This window comes from Oncorhynchus tshawytscha, linkage group LG31 (genome assembly GCF_018296145.1).
Source record: "Oncorhynchus tshawytscha isolate Ot180627B linkage group LG31, Otsh_v2.0, whole genome shotgun sequence".
Classification (NCBI taxonomy): Eukaryota; Metazoa; Chordata; class Actinopteri; order Salmoniformes; family Salmonidae; genus Oncorhynchus; species Oncorhynchus tshawytscha.
In genome coordinates this window covers 14515837-14533407 of record NC_056459.1, presented here as the reverse complement: position 1 = coordinate 14533407, position 17571 = coordinate 14515837, and the positions used below count along the sequence as shown (strand labels likewise).

General features: G+C 45.3%; 1 protein-coding gene across 3 annotated transcripts in view; it reads left to right on the top strand.

The window, feature by feature from the left end:
* The window catches only part of LOC112229318 (trafficking protein particle complex subunit 9-like), a 319826-nt gene that overhangs the window by 164391 nt on the left and 137864 nt on the right, over positions 1-17571 (top strand). For all 3 annotated transcript variants that reach the window (XR_006080512.1, XM_042310185.1, XM_042310184.1), the window contains one exon: positions 13954-14096. Coding sequence is in view for 2 of the 3 variants with exons in the window: in XM_042310185.1 (XP_042166119.1) it covers positions 13954-14096 (143 nt within the window). In the remaining variant the exon portion in view is untranslated. The remainder of the gene's footprint in view (positions 1-13953; positions 14097-17571) is intronic.

The window sequence follows — 17571 nt, the reverse complement described above, 5'->3', positions numbered from 1 at the left end:
TTAATCTTACTCTCGCTCTCTGTTAATCTTACTCTCGCTCTCTGTTAATCTTACTCTCGCTCTCTGTTAATCTTACTCTCGCTCTCTGTTAATCTCTCTCTCGCTCTCTCTCGCACTCTGTTAATCTTTCTCTCGCTCTCTGTTAATCTTTCTCTCGCTTTCTGTTAATCTTACTCTCGCTCTCTGTTAATCTTTCTCTCGCTCTCTGTTAATCTTTCTCTCGCTCTCTGTTAATCTTACTCTCGCTCTCTGTTAATCTTTCTCTCGCTCTCTGTTAATCTTTCTCTCGCTCTCTGTTAATCTTACTCTCGCTCTCTGTTAATCTTACTCTCGCTCTCTGTTAATCTCTCTCTCGCTCTCTCTCGCACTCTGTTAATCTCACTCTCTCGCTCTCTGTTAATCTCTCTCGCTCTCTCTGTTAATCTCACTCTCGCTCTCTCTGTTAATCTCTCTCTGTCTCGCTCCCTCTGTTAATCTCTCTCTCACACTCTCTCGCTCTCTGTTAATCTCTCTCTCGCTCTCTGTTAATCTCTCCCTCACTCTCTGTTAATCTCTCTCGCTCTCTGTTAATCTCACTCTCTCGCTCTCTGTTAATCTTTCTCTCGCTTTCTGTTAATCTTACTCTCGCTCTCTGTTAATCTTACTCTCGCTCTCTGTTAATCTCTCTCTCGCTCTCTCTCGCACTCTGTTAATCTCACTCTCTCGCTCTCTGTTAATCTCTCTCGCTCTCTGTTAATCTCACTCTCGCTCTCTCTGTTAATCTCTCTCTCTCTGTCTCGCTCCCTCTGTTAATCTCTCTCTCACACTCTCTCGCTCTCTGTTAATCTCTCTCTCGCTCTCTGTTAATCTCTCCCTCACTCTCTGTTAATCTCTCTCGCTCTCTGTTAATCTCTCTCGCTCTCTGTTAATCTCTCTCGCTCTCTGTTAATCTCTCTCGCTCTCTGTTAATCTTTCTCTCGCTCTCTGTTAATCTTTCTCTCGCTCTCTGTTAATCTTTCTCTCGCTCTCTGTTAATCTTTCTCTCGCTCTCTGTTAATCTTTCTCTCGCTCTCTGTTAATCTCTCTCTCTCTCACTCTGTTAATCTCTCTCTCTCGCTCTCTGTTAATCTTTCTCTCGCTCTCTGTTAATCTCTCTCTCTCGCTCTCTGTTAATCTTTCTCTCGCTCTCTGTTAATCTCTCGCTCTCTGTTAATCTTTCTCTCGCTCTCTGTTAATCTCTCCCTCTCTCTGTTAATCTCTCTCGCTCTCTGTTAATCTCTCTCGCTCTCTGTTAATCTCTCTCGCTCTCTGTTAATCTTTCTCTCGCTCTCTGTTAATCTCTCCCTCACTCTCTGTTAATCTCTCTCGCTCTCTGTTAATCTCTCTCGCTCTCTGTTAATCTCTCTCGCTCTCTGTTAATCTTTCTCACGCTCTCTGTTAATCTTTCTCTCGCTCTCTGTTAATCTCTCTCGCTCTCTGTTAATCTCTCTCGCTCTCTGTTAATCTTTCTCTCGCTCTCTGTTAATCTCTCTCTCACTCTGTTAATCTCCCTCACTCTCTGTTAATCTCTCTCGCTCTCTGTTAATCTCTCTCGCTCTCTGTTAATCTCTCTCTCTCGCTCTCTGTTAATCTTTCTCTCGCTCTCTGTTAATCTCTCTCTCTCTCTCTGTTAATCTTTCTCTCGCTCTCTGTTAATCTCTCTCTCGCTCTCTGTTAATCTCTCTCGCTCTCTGTTAATCTTTCTCTCGCTCTCTGTTAATCTCTCTCTCACTCTGTTAATCTCCCTCACTCTCTGTTAATCTCTCTCGCTCTCTGTTAATCTCTCTCGCTCTCTGTTAATCTCTCTCTCGCTCTCTGTTAATCTTTCTCTCGCTCTCTGTTAATCTTACTCTCGCTCTCTGTTAATCTCTCTCTCACGCTCTCTGTTAATCTTTCTCTCGCTCTCTGTTAATCTTTCTCTCGCTCTCTGTTAATCTCTCTCTCGCTCTCTGTTAATCTCTCTCGCTCTCTGTTAATCTTTCTCTCGCTCTCTGTTAATCTCTCTCTCGCTCTCTGTTAATCTCTCTCACTCTCTGTTAATCTCTCTCGCTCTCTGTTAATCTCTCTCGCTCTCTGTTAATCTCTCTCTCTCGCTCTCTGTTAATCTTTCTCTCGCTCTCTGTTAATCTTTCTCTCGCTCTCTGTTAATCTCTCTCTCTCTCTGTTAATCTCTCTCTCTCTCACTCTGTTAATCTTTCTCTCGCTCTCTGTTAATCTCGCTCACTCTCTCTGTTAATCTCTCTCTCACTCTCTCTGTTAATCTCTCTCTCACTCTCTCTCGCTCTGTTAATCTTTCTCTCGCTCTCTGTTAATCTCTCTCTCGCTCTCTGTTAATCTCTCTCTCACTTTCTCTCTCTCTCTGTCAATCTCTCCATCGCACTCTGTTAATCTCTCTCACTCTCTCTGTTAATCTCACTCTCTCTCGCTCTGTTAATCTTTCTCTCGCTCTCAGTTAATCTCTCTCGCTCTCTCTCGCACTCTGTTAATCTCTCTCTCGCTCTCTGTTAATCTCTCTCTCGCTCTCTGTTAATCTCTCTCTCGCTCTCTCTGTTAATCTCTCTCCCGCTCTCTCTGTTAATCTCTCTCACTCTGTCTCGCTCTCTCTGTTAATCTCTCGCTCTCTGTTAATCTCTCTCCCGCTCTCTCTGTTAATCTCTCTCACTCTGTCTCGCTCTCTCTGTTAATCTCTCGCTCTCTGTTAATCTCTCTCTCACTCTCTGTTAATCTCTCTCTCACTCTCTGTTAATCTCTCTTTCGCTCTCTCTCGCTCTCTGTTAATCTCACACTCTCTCACTCTCTGTTAATCTCTCTCGCTCTCTGTTAATCTCTCTCACTCTGTTAATCTCTCTCTCACTCCCTCTGTTAATCACTCTCGCTCTCTGTTAATCTCTCTCGCTCTCTATTAATCTCTCCCTCACTCTCTATCTCTCTCACTCTCTCTGTTAATCTCACTCTCTCACTCTCTGTGAATCTCTCTCTCACTCTCTGTGAATCTCTCTCTCGCTCTCTGTTAATCTCTCTCTCGCTCTGTTAATCCCTCTCTCGCTCTCTGTTAATCTCTCTCTCGCACTCTGTTAATCTCGCTCTCTGTTAATCTCACTCTCTCTCGCTCTCTGAAATCTCTCTCGCTCTCAGTTAATCTCACTCTCTCTCGCTCTCTGTTAATCTCTCTCGCTCTCTGTTAATCTCACTCTCTCGCTCTGTTACTCTCTCTCTCTCGCTCTCTGTTAATCTCTCTCTCTTTCTCTCTGTTAATCTCTCTCTCGCTCTCTGTTAATCTCACTCTCTCGCTCTCTGTTACTCTCACTCTCTCTCGCTCTCTTTCTCTCGCTCTGTTAATCTCTCTCACTCTCTCTGTTAATCTCTCTCACTCTCTCTGTTAATCTCTCTCTCGCTCTCTCTGTTGATCCCTCTCTCGCTCTCTGTTAATCTCACTCTCTCTCGCTCTCTGTTAATCTCACTCTCTCTCGCTCTCTGTTAATCTCTCTCTTGCTCTCTGTTAATCTCTCTCACGCTCTCTGTTAATCTCTCTCACGCTCTCTGTTAATCTCACTCTCTCTCGCTCTCTCTGTTAATCTCTTTCTCACTCTCTGTTAATCTCTCTCTCGCTCTCTGTTAATCTCTCTCTCGTCTCTGTTAATCTCTCTCACGCTCTCTGTTAATCTCTCTCACGCTCTCTGTTAATCTCTCTCACGCTCTCTGTTAATCTCACTCTCTCTCGTTCTCTCTGTTAATCTCGCTCTCACTCTCTCTCGCTCTCTCTGTTAATCTCTCTCTCTCAATCTTTCTCTATTAATTTCTCTCTCTCTGTTCATCGCTCTCTGTTCAGTCCACGTTCCCTCTGTCTCTTTCTCCCTCCTCTCTCCTTCTGTCTTCTCTTGAGTCCTCTATGCCCTCAGGCTCCCTGAGGACTCTATTTCAATCACACTGGGCTAAAAATAGATCCCATCTGTAATGAAGCGATCGTGAGAGGAATAGAGTGGGACAATGAAAACACTGAGGCTCAGGGACCTCTGGCTAGCCTGAGCTGAGTGGATGGATTCTGACAAAAACACAATGCGTTCTCCCAGTCAGAGCCACAGTCAGCTTGCATATGTAAAGCTCAGATTCTCTGTAAAGCGATCTACCATTGGCTAGGCTACTCTCCTGTTAGTAATAAAGAGTTACAGAGAGAAAATTATTTTTCTCAATGACGAGTGCCTCAATGAAACTGCTTTAAATGGATAACGTGATACAGCCCGGCTGATGAAATGTGTGAAATTAATTTAATGTCTGTAGTCTGTAATCCAACTAGTTATCTGAATTATAATTGATGTAGTAAGTGCTCATTAAGCACAAACCTTTCAACGTTCATGTGTCTCTACGGCAGAGTCCCTGAGAGATAGCAGGCAGACGAAGCCACGCATTCACAGTGCACTCAACATAACAATAAAGATGACAGTCCCTCCCCTCTTTCCCCCTCACAGCAGTAGTGTGCTACAGTGTAAGAGCAGCAGTATAGAACTAGTAAAATAGGTTTCATTCACATTCCTTTTCAAAGGTCTCTTTAAGTCCACACTTTGAAGCCACAGAGGACGGACGAAAATACAGACAGAAAGCGATCGCTGATTAGAGGAGTTCACTTGCTTCTCAACTGCATTATTCCAGACAGTTTAGACACTGGGAAACTGAGAGAGAGAGGATATCACATCACTACCCAGCGACTCCTCCTCCAGGGTGTCTCCTGTCTGTCAGCTGGCTCAGGATCCACTCCATTAGAGAGACTCTGAGACCAGGTTTGTGACTGCCGTTGAAACGAGAGATATCTGCTCTTGATATCACGTTTATGTGGTTATCGACTGGAAACCAAGTCAGTTGTTGTGCTAAGGCAGAATGCCAGGTAAAAGACACAGAGTGAAAAGAAACAAGCACCTTGTCTGAGCTTTCTTTATGGCAAGGTTATGTACTCTACATGTTAGTCTCCTAACAACAAGGAGAAGAACGCTGTGAAGAGGAGATCCTTGTTCTACCCAATACGCATGCTTAGGGACTCTCCCAGAGTTGTCACCGGTCTGATGTTGTGTTGTAACTTGCTACAGTACTTGGCAGCGTCCCCTCCAGATCTCTGATGTCTCGCTGGCTTCATGTTGTTTGAAGTAATTAAATATCTGTCCTGGACATCTTTATATTCCCCTGTGCATTGTGACACGGCCTATCAGAACCACACTGTGTTCCACACGCTACCCTGGCTGCCAGCCAGGTGGCATCGTTTAGGCTGCTCAGTCACCTGTTACTGGGAGAAACCAGGAGGCTGTTGATGGGTTTAGGCTCGCAAAGATGCTCCTTGGAAAGTTTCTCTCTCGCGACGTGCCAGCAGAAAGCAGCAGGTGCATGAGACAGCCCAAGTGGGGCTAAACATTGTGGTCGTAGTCTTCACTGTGTCTAGATAACGGTAACAACTCCAAATGACAAATATAATTGTACTGCATGATTTACACAATCTCACCAGAGGGACTCTGTAAAAGGCATTAGTGTAGAATTACATTATCGCTAGAGGGAAGGAGAGCGCGAGGGCCAATTTGAAATGAGCAACTTGCAAAGAAGGTTGCTACTGTTATAACGGTAATTATTTTTTGTATCCCTTTCCCATAGCTCTTTTTTATTTGTCTTCTTGCTCGAGAAAGAATCTAACTCCTGCAATATTACTTCCTGAATGCCTTTTATACTCTGAGCCTCTTTATTTCTCTCCTTCTCTTTTTCAGTGTCTTTCCTTTTATATTTCTGTGATGTGACTTTTTGCTGTTTTCCCTGTCAGTGGCACAGGTGGTTAGTCCCAGGCAGGGCAGATAGGTAGAAACAGGGCCACATCGTACTGTACTTCTGAGCAGAACCAGAAGCACAGAAGAAACCTGTCTGCCTAATAATACCTCAGGTCCACATTGGCTGAGTAGACATGAGATGAGTCGAGCCACATTCTGAAGCAGCAGTCAGTCCTTTGAATCCTCAGTGCTAAGTGAGAGTCCCTCCCACACCTATGGCTGGCTAGCAGCCAATCAATGGACTGCCCCAGGCAGGGTGCCATCCTGCTATAGGGTAGCCTATGCGGAGTCGCCAGAAAAGGCCAACATCCGCTTTTCAGGGATTCTGTATGTTCATCCTAACTTCCGTCTTTCTCCGCCTGCTACGTTGGGTTAGCTATAGGACAGCAGAGACTCAGGGCCACGATAATGGAATACAGATCAGGTGTTGGAGAGAGAGTTGTCTGTCTCCTCTCCTGGTATAACGGGGAAGAGAATAGCGCCAGATGTAACGAGGCAGAGTAGTGCTGCTAGCCTAAGATTTGCTTTTAGTTTCTCCTCATTTCTGTAGAGTTGACACAATAAGACGAGGGTTGCAAAATTCCTGTTGAATTCCGGATTCTCTGCTCATTCTTTCCTTATTCCGGTTATCTTTTAACCAGGATTTCTGGAAAACCTGGGAACTTGGGGGAAGTTACTGTCATTTTGCAACTCTAAGTAAGACAGCATGCTGGATCATGTCCATCAGAGGTCAGTGTAGTCGCTGTGATTCACTGGTTGTGTTTCCATCTGCATGCGGTCTCTGATAGACTCCTTCTCTACAGCCACACCAGCTATTTGTGGCCCTGTGACAGCTTGACATTCTCACACCTCTGTTGGACTCATGAAGAGTATAGGATGATTCACCAGGAGACCATCTGACAAGAGAGGAAAGTTTTCTACCACGTCCAAGAGCAGCACTAGTGACTTTTGAATTATCAAAGAAGTGCAAGGAAGCCTAGGACAATCTCTGTATGGTGTAAGACAGGCATTGGGTGGATAGTCCATAAAGGATTACAATAAACTGCTCAGCAACAGCCCTGGTGTAAGGGGACCGAAAATAGCTCAAAACAGCAACAATGGGTCGGTGAGAATTCTGTCAAGGCGAAACATGGGTGCATAGACAGCTTGCATAGCAACTTAACCTGAACTGCTCTCCTCGACCTCAATCCCCTCAACCAATCAGAAGAACTATCTGGACAAGGACCAAACGGTCCCGTTCACAGATGGTCCGGACATTTTTGTCCCTAAGCACTTTACTGTTGCGGTGAGTCTGCATGCTGCCTCTCAATGAAGGGTCAGTTAGGGTCTGACTATGATGTGGACATCATTATGCAGGAAGGGAAGGCAGACTTGTAGGAAGTGGCTGAGAGACATACCAGTCTGCAGGTTTACTATCACAGGAGAGTTTAATCATTCAGGGGAGAGCGGGCCAAAATGGATGGTGAAAGTTAGAGGGCTCCAGTTGACCATACAGCATTAGGAAAGAAGACCGTCCAGACCAGCGTTTCTTACATAAAACTCAATAAAGAAACAACGATCTGCACTCATAGCTGAAGTTGAGATCAAGACATCTCCAGTTGATGACATAAGCAGCTTCTTCACTGAGTACTTAGAGACGTGCTGAGTCTGGTTGAAATGACAAACAAAAAGGTCCTAAATGTTCATTATGCAAAGACAGAAGGCATTACAGGGATGTAGCACTTTGTTGTATTTTTGGTGGGGGGGGGGGGGTGGATCAGTGTGGAACGACGAGACAGCCTATAGGGAGGACGTATGGGCACTCGGAGTATGGTGTCAGCAAAACAACGGAGATGGCCGTGGACTTCAGGAAACAGCAGAGGGACAGCAGTGGAGAAGGTGGAAAGTTTTAAGTTCCTCGGTGTACACATCACGGACAAACTGAAATGGTCCACCCACACAGACAGTGTGTTGAAGAAGGTGCAACAGCTCCTTCTTCAACCTCAGGAGGCTGAAGAAATGTGACATGTCACCTAAAACCCTCACAAACCTTTACAGATGCACAATTGAGAGCATCCTGTCAGGCTGCATCACCGCCCGGTACAGCAAGTGCACCGCCCACAACCGCAGTGGGTTGTGCAGTCTGCACAACGCATCACCGGGGGCAAACTACCTGCCCTCCAGGACACCTACAGCACCCGATGTCACAGGAAGGCCAAAAAGATCATCAAGGACAACAGCCACCCGAGCCACTGCCTGTTCACCCCGCTACCATCCAGAAGGTGAGGTCAGTACAGGTGCATCAAAGCTGGGACCGAGAGACTGAAGAACAGCTTCTATCTCAAGGCCATCAGACTGGTAGACAGCCATTACTAACACAGAGAGGCTGCTGCCTACATACAGACTTGAAGTCATTAGCCACTTTTTAATAAATGGATCACTAGTCACTTTAATAAGGTTTACATGTCTTGCATTACTCATCTCATATGTACACTACCGTTAAAAAGTTTGGGGTCACTTAGAAATGTCCTTGTTTTTGGAAGAAAAACTATTTGTTTTGTCCATTAAAATAACATCAAATTGATCAGAAATACAGTGTAGACATTAATAATGTTGTAAATGACTATTGTAGCTGGAAACGGCAGATTTTTAATGGAATATCTACATAGGCGTACAGAGGCCCATTGTCAGCAACCATCAATCCTGTGTTTCAATGGCACGTTGTGTTAGCTCATCCAAGTTCATCATTTTAAAAGGCTAACTGATCATTAGAAAACCCTTTTGCAATTATGTTAGCACAGTTAAACTGTTGTTCTGATTAAAGAAGCAATAAAACTGGCCTTCTTTAGACTAGTTGAGCATCTGGAGCTTCAGCATTTGTGGGTTCGATTACAGGCTCAAAATGGCCAAAAAACAAAGGACTTTCTTCTGAAACTCATCAGTCTATTCTTCTGAGAAATGAAGGCTATTCCATGCAAGAAACTACCAAGAAACTGAAGATCTCGTACAACGCTGTGTACTACTCCCTTCACAGAATAGAGAAAATTGGCTTTAACCAGAATAGAAAAAGTAGTAGGATCACTAGTCACTTTAATAAGGTTTACATGTCTTGCATTACTCATCTCATATGTATGAGACACAGACCTAGTCATGATAGAGACACAGACCTAGTCATGTGGTAGAGACAGAGACATAGTCATGGTAGAGACACAGACCTAGTCATGGTAGAGACACAGACCTAGTCATGGTAGAGACACAGACCTAGTCATGGTAGAGACACAGACCTAGTCATGGTAGAGACAGAGACACAGACCTAGTCATGGTAGAGACACAGACCTAGTTATGGTAGAGACACAGACCTAGTCATGGTAGAGACAGAGACACAGACCTAGTCATGGTAGAGACACAGACCTAGTTATGGTAGAGACACAGACCTAGTCATGGTAGAGAGAGGCACACATGACTAGGTCTGTGTCTCTACCATGACTAGGTCTGTGTCTCTGTCTCTACCATGACTAGGTCTGTGCCTCTGTCTCTACCATGACTAGGTCTGTGTCTCTGTCTCTTTCATAACTAGGTCTCTGTCTCTACCATGACTAGGTCTGTGCCTCTGTCTCTACCATGACTAGGTCTGTGTCTGTCTCTACCATGACTAGGTCTGTGTCTGTCTCTACCATGACTAGGTCTGTGTCTGTCTCTACCATGACTAGGTCTGTGTCTGTCTCTACCATGACTAGGTCTGTGTCTGTCTCTACCATGACTAGGTCTGTGTCTCTACCATGACTAGGTCTGTGTCTCTACCATGACTAGGTCTGTGTCTCTACCATGACTAGGTCTGTGTCTCTACCATGACTAGGTCTGTGTCTCTACCATGACTAGGTCTGTGTCTCTACCATGACTAGGTCTGTGTCTCTCATGACTAGGTCTACCATGACTAGGTCTGTGTCTCTACCATGACTAGGTCTGTGTCTGTCTCTACCATGACTAGGTCTGTGTCTGTCTGTCTACCATGACTAGGTCTGTGTCTCTACCATGACTAGGTCTGTATCTCTACCATGACTAGGTCTGTGCCTCTACCATGACTAGGTCTGTGTCTCTACCATGACTAGGTCTGTGTCTCTACCATGACTAGGTCTGCATCTCTACATTGACTAGGTCTGTGCCTCTACCATGACTAGGTCTGTGTCTCTGTCTCTACCATGACTAGGTCTGTGTCTCTACCATGACTAGGTCTGTGCCTCTACCATGACTAGGTCTGTGTCTGTCTGTCTGCCTTGACTAGGTCTGTGTCTGTCTGTCGGCCATGACTAGGTCTGTGTCTGTCTGTCGGCCATGACTAGGTCTGTGTCTGTCTCTACCATGACTAGGTCTGTGTCTGTCTCTACCATGACTAGGTCTGTGTCTGTCTCTACCATGACTAGGTCTGTGTCTGTCTCTACCATGACTAGGTCTGTGTCTGTCTCTACCATGACTAGGTCTGTGTCTGTCTCTACCATGACTAGGTCTGTGTCTGTCTCTACCATGACTAGGTCTGTGTCTGTCTCTACCATGACTAGGTCTCTGTCTGTCTCTACCATGACTAGGTCTGTGTCTCTACCATGACTAGGTCTGTGTCTCTACCATGACTAGGTCTGTATCTCTACCATGACTAGGTCTGTGTCTCTACCATGACTAGGTCTGTGTCTGTCTCTACCATGACTAGGTCTGTGTCTGTCTGTCTACCATGACTAGGTCTGTGTCTCTACCATGACTAGGTCTGTATCTCTACCATGACTAGGTCTGTATCTCTACCATGACTAGGTCTGTGTCTCTACCATGACTAGGTCTGTGTCTCTACCATGACTAGGTCTGTGTCTCTACCATGACTAGGTCTGCATCTCTACATTGACTAGGTCTGTGCCTCTACCATGACTAGGTCTGTGTCTCTGTCTCTACCATGACTAGGTCTGTGTCTCTACCATGACTAGGTCTGTGCCTCTACCATGACTAGGTCTGTGCCTCTACCATGACTAGGTCTGTGTCTGTCTGTCTGCCTTGACTAGGTCTGTGTCTGTCTGTCGGCCATGACTGGGTCTGTGTCTGTCTGTCGGCCATGACTGGGTCTGTGTCTGTCTGTCGGCCATGACTGGGTCTGTGTCTGTCTGTCTGCCATGACTGGGTCTGTGTCTGTCTGTCTCGGCCATGACTGGGTCTGTGTCTGTCTGTCGGCCATGACTGGGTCTGTGTCTGTCTGTCTCGGCCATGACTGGGTCTGTGTCTGTCTGTCTGCCATGACTGGGTCTGTGTCTGTCTGTCTGCCATGACTGGGTCTGTGTCTGTCTGTCTGCCATGACTGGGTCTGTGTCTGTCTGTCTGCCATGACTGGGTCTGTATCTGTCTGTCTGCCATGACTGGGTCTGTGTCTGTCTGTCTGCCATGACTGGGTCTGTGTCTGTCTGTCTGCCATGACTGGGTCTGTGTCTGTCTGTCTGCCATGACTGGGTCTGTGTCTGTCTGTCTGCCATGACTAGGTCTGCATCTGTCTGTCTATCTGTCTGTCTGTCTGCCATGACTGGGTCTGTGTCTGTCTGTCTGCCATGACTAGGTCTGTGTCTGTCTGTCTGCCATGACTAGGTCTGTGTCTGTCTGTCTGCCATGACTAGGTCTGTGTCTGTCTGTCTGCCATGACTAGGTCTGTATCTGTCTGTCTGCCATGACTAGGTCTGTATCTGTCTGTCTGCCATGACTAGGTCTGTATCTGTCTGTCTGCCATGACTAGGTCTGTATCTGTCTGTCTGCCATGACTAGGTCTGTACTTAGATTCATGTCCACCCTTCAACTTTCCTCTTGTAATACAACCTAATTTCCATAGTGATATGACAACCTCTGTCTTTCCCAGACACTCACACCAGGCCTCTCCGCCGTGAACCCTGCATGTTAGACAGCACAAGGAACGAAGGTGCATCTCAGCGACAGCGTCTGTTTTGCATCGGCTGTATTTTTGCATAGTTTACATCTGCATCTTAATGAAAGAACCTGTTCATCAAAAGTGATGAAATGCATTTTGTGAATGTTGACTTATCCACGTTGTTAAGGAGAAATCTGGTTATGTGCAGCCTGGAGGGGAGAGGAGAGAAGGGGAGAGGAGAGGGAAGAGGAGAGGAGGAGAGGAGGGGAGGGGAGGGGGGAAAAGGGGAGAGGAGGGAGGGGCGAGAAGGGGAGAGGAGAGGTGGGGAGAGGAGAGAGGGAGGAGGGGCGAGAAGGGGAGAGGAGAGGGAGGAGGGAGGGGAGGGAGGGAGAGGAGAGGAGAGGAGAGGAGAGGAGAGGAGAGGAGAGGAGAGGGAGGAGAGGAGAGGAGAGGAGAGGAGAGGAGAGGAGAGGAGAGATAAGATCTTGTCGAGCAAGAGAATGGCATCTGTCCCTCTGGCTGAAGGACATGCATTACACACACACAGAGTAGAGGTGGAGGATGAGTGGCTGGGTGGATGAGGGAGGGAGGTGGTGGATGAGGAGGAGGAGGGGGGAGATGACAGACAGTCTCTCTGGGGTTTAGCATGTGGTTGGGCTGTTCTGTAACCATCCATTGAACCATGAATGTGGTGTGTAGTCAGGCCCCAGTAGAGACAGCCGGGGTTGGTAGAGCTGAAAGTCACAGGCTCCATGCTGAGAGATGATCACTCTGGATGGGGTTAAAGATTGATGGATCGGCAGATGGACCGAAAAACATGATGAAAACCTGTTTGTACCTGCTCTATGTTTACAGGCACTACACACACACACACACACACACACACACACACTTGGCTTAGCTCCATGGATTACACACGTGTTGAGGGCCTGTCAGCTTTCCATGCAAACAAAGGCATGTGTTTACACGCACACACACTTGCACATATGTACACAAACCTTTTCCCACAAACAGTGTCTGAATATCGAGAGACCCATCAAGACCCTCTGCCATCTGCTTATCCTCCTTTTCACTCCACTCTCTTGATTACACATCATCAGAACACATCATATTCCTTTTCACTTCACTCTCTTGATTACACATCATCAGAACAAATGTTCCTTTTCACTTCACTCTCTTGATTACACATCATCAGAACACATGTTCCTTTTCACTCCACTCTCTTGATTACACATCATCAGAACACATCATATTCCTTTTCACTTCACTCTCTTGATTACACATCATCAGAACAAATGTTCCTTTTCACTTCACTCTCTTGATTACACATCATCAGAACACATGTTCCTTTTCACTTCACTCTCTTGATTACACATCATCAGAACAAATGTCCCTTTTCACTTCACTCTCTTGATTACACATCATTAGAACAAATGTTCCTTTTCACTTCACTCTCTTGATTACACATCATCAGAACACATGTTCCTTTTCACTTCACTCCCTTGATTACACATCATCAGAACACATGTTCCTTTTCACTTCACTCTCTTGATTACACATCATAAGAACACATGTTCCTTTTCACTTCACTCTCTTGATTACACATCATCAGAACACATGTTCCTTTTCACTTCACTCTCTTGATTACACATCATCAGAACACATGTTCCTTTTCACTTCACTCTCTTGATTACACATCATCAGAACACATGTTCCTTTTCACTTCACTCTCTTGATTACACATCATCAGAACACATGTTCCTTTTCACTTCACTCTCTTGATTACACATCATCAGAACACATGTTCCTTTTCACTTCACTCTCTTGATTACACATCATCAGAACACATGTTCCTTTTCACTTCGCTCTCTTGATTACACATCATCAGAACACATGTTCCTTTTCACTTCACTCTCTTGATTACACATCATCAGAACACATCACATTACTGTGTGTTCATTATTTCATCACTTTTTTTGTTATTCATCTCAGAATACGTGTCATTCTGCACATTGTTGAGAAGAGAGAGTCAGTGGTTGGCTGGTTGTCACCTTTGACCCCAACCACACAGGTTCACTGTTCCATGCAGGAGTCAATAGAAACTGCTGGACCATCTGAACAGACTACATTTGTCCAAAGCTTTTTGTAAACTATCATTAGCTTCCGTCTTTGACCTGAATCATTGAGTTACGGTTTAATGCCTTGTGCTCATTCTTAGAATAGCCTTGTATTAATGTAGATGTTTCTCTCTCGCCCTCTCTCTCTTTCCAGACGTTGGAAGCTGTGATGACCTTTAAGTACTCGGGGGGAGCAGGCAAGGTGGAGGGCTACTATCGGGACCTGTCCTTGGGAGTGCATGTTGACGTAGAACCCTCTGTGTTCTTCACCAAAGTTAGCACACTACCAGCCACCAGGTAAACACTATCATTCATTTTACAAAAACCTTATTAACTATCTCTTCTGGGGAGCGGCGAACAGAGAGCAATCATTAAGGTTATACCTTCCCTTCCTATGGATAAAGTGCATCGACAGACAGTCGACATCAACGTCCCAACCACTCCCAGCAAAAACACAACCATCGCACTACGTTGTCGCAACTTTGACACAACGTTGCAGTGTTTGCTAGGCTGTTACTTCTGTACCGTGAACTGGATGTTTCCGCTTCTCTTATCCTGCTGTATCTTTCATTCCTACCCTCAACAGTCATCCGACTACCTCCTAGTACGGTCAGTCCTATTAGTAAGAGCACTGTGTTGTGTTCCACTTTAACTGTGATGACGCAAAGTGTTTGTTGTGTTTTTCCATCTTGACTGGGTAAACACGTCGCACCAGATCCCCTCAGTCCCCACTTCCTGCTCCTCTACCCAGCAGACCAGACCAGACTAGACCAGCGCTCTGCTCTGCTCTGCTCAGTGACAATTATTGTCGCTGTAACAATGGGAAATCGGAAAGATGGCATTTCTACTGACAGGCCTAGGTGGAAACGGATGAATATTATCTCTCCTAGCTCTCGCTCCCTTTTTCTCTCTCCTCTCTCTTGCTCTGTCTCCTCTTTCTCTCCCTCCCCCTTGTCATCTCTCCGGCTCTGTGGAAAAAGCCAGGTTGCAGAAGCGAGGAGAGAGGGAGGGAGACAGATCGTACTCCAGTAATCACCACTTGAGGTGAATCATTCGCTGTAATAATATCTGCAGTTTAACCAATCCATCTTTCTCTCTATCTTTCTGCTCTGGTGATAAATCTGTCTCTTCTCTCCTCCGCCCTGCAGTCACTATCATCTTGTCACTCCCCCTTTGCCTCCCTCCCTCACTCATAGGTTTGCCTCTCCCTCGCTACCTCCCTCCTCCCCCCAAAACTATTTCTCCCCATCAGACACAGTAGATTTGTAGATTTTGCTCCTCCAATCTCGACGTGAGTCTCTCTGGATGTTTCTCAAGCGATGCTGCGTTGTCTCAGAAAGGAAAGGTAGTGACATTTCCACAGAGAATATCCTCTGTATATCTGTTTACAGTATCCCAGCAGTACTGTCTCTCTCTGGCTTCGTATGACACAAGTTGCCGTTAATTGAGAGGTGATTCTCAGAGGAGATCCATAATTCACTGTGAAAGTAGGAAGGAGAGAGAGGAGAGAGAGAGTGGAGGAGGGAGAGGAGAGAGAGGGAGAGTAGAGGAGGGAGAGGGAGAGGAGAGGAGAGGGGGGGTAGAGTGAGAGTAGATGAGAGAGAGGGAGAGTAGACGAGAGAGAGGGAGAGTAGAGGAGGGAGAGTAGAGGAGAGAGAGGGAGAGGGGAGTGGAGAGAGGATGCATTTGGACACCAGGTGCCAGAAGAGTCAGTGTGGGTTTCTCTCTCTGACCCCATTTGACACATTAGATCTGGGTGTAAATGAATAGACTGTATCTTGAGTCCTTATTGTCCGTCGTTTTAGACAGGGCTCAGTTAGAGCTGCATACATTTGCCTTATCTTTATACGTAGATATTTCCATATTGTCTACTGCAGTTTCCCAGTGTCTAAACTGTCTGGAATAATGCAGTTGAGAAGCAAGTGAACTCCTCTAATCAGCGATCGCTTTCTGTCTGTATTTTCGTCCGTCCTCTGTGGCTTCAAAGTGTGGACTTAAAGAGACCTTTGAAAAGGAATGTGAATGAAACCTATTTTACTAGTTCTATACTGCTGCTCTTACACTGTAGCACACTACTGCTGTGAGGGGGAAAGAGGGGAGGGACTGTCTCTTTGTCGGTTTCTCTTTCTCTCTCTCGCTTTCTCTCGCTATATTTCTCGCTCTATCGCTCTCATCTCTGGAGAACCTTTCTGTGGCTTGGTGTAGTGATTAAGTGGGCCAGTGCAGCTCACTTCATTCCATTACAGTACATAAAAGCAGGTCTTTCACAGAAAAAGCCCTTAAATAGGGAGAGACTGAAACAGAGAAAAGGATGCTTGTTGGTCTCTCTCTCTCTCTCTCTCTCTCTCTCTCTCTCTCTCTCTCTCTCTCTCTCTCTCTCTCTCTCTCTCTCTCTCTCTCTCTCTCTCTCTCTCTCTCTCTCTCTCTCTCTCTCTCTCTCTCTCTCTCAATTCAATTCAATTCAAGGGCTTTATTGGCATGGGAAACATGTGTTAACATTGCCAAAAATTATACAAAGTGAATATATAAAGTGAAAAAAACAAAAATTAACAGTAAACATACACAGAAGTTTAAAAACAATAAAGACATTACAAATGTCATATTATATATATACAGTGTTTTAACAATGTACAAATGGTTAAAGGACACAAGATAAAATAAATAAGCATAAATATGGGTTGTATTTACAATGGTGTTTGTTCTTCACTGGTTGCCCTTTTCTCGTGGCAACAGGTCACAAATCTTGCTGCTGTGATGGCACACTGGAATTTCACCCAGTAGATATGGGAGTTTATCAAAATTGGATTTGTTTTCGAATTCTTTGTGGATCTGTGTAATCTGAGGGAAATATGTCTCTAATATGGTCATACATTGGGCAGGAGGTTAGGAAGTGCAGCTCAGTTTCCACCTCATTTTGTGGGCAGTGTGCACATAGCCTGTCTTCTCTTGAGAGCCATGTCTGCCTACGGCGGCCTTTCTCAAAAGCAAGGCTATGCTCACTGAGTCTGTACATAGTCAAAGCTTTCCTTAATTTTGGGTTAGTCACAGTGGTCAGGTATTCTGCCACTTTGTACTCTCTGTTAGGGCCAAATAGCATTCTAGTTTGCTCTGTTTTTTTTGTTAATTCTTTCCAATGTGTCAAGTAATTATCTTTTTGTTTTCTCATGATTTGGTTGGGTCTAATTGTGCTGTTGTCCTGGGGCTCTGTAGGGTGTGTTTGTGTTTGTGAACAGAGCCCCAGGACCAGCTTGCTTAGGGGACTCTTCTCCAGGTTCATCTCTCTGTAGGTGATGGCTTTGTTATGGAAGGTTTGGGAATCGCTTCCTTTTAGGTGGTTGTAGAATTCAACGGCTCTTTTCTGGATTTTGATAATTAGTGGGTATCGGCCTAATTCTGCTCTGCATGCATTATTTGGTGTTCTACATTGTACACGGAGAATATTTTTGCAGAATTCTGCGTGCAGAGTCTCAATTTGGTGTTTGTCCCATTTTGTGAAGTCTTGGTTGGTGAGCGGACCCAAGACCTCACAACCGTAAAGGGCAATGGGCTCTATGACTGATTCAAGTATTTTTAGCCAGATCCTAATTGGTATGTTGAAATGTATGTTCCTTTTGATGGCATAGAATGCCCTTCTTGCCTTGTCTCTCAGATCGTTCACAGCTTTGTGGAAGTTACCTGTGGTGCTGATGTTTAGGCCAAGGAAGACATTTTTCTCTGTTAGGATAATTTCCTTTTGAATTTCCAGCCAAATGTAGAATGTTCCTGTTTTGAT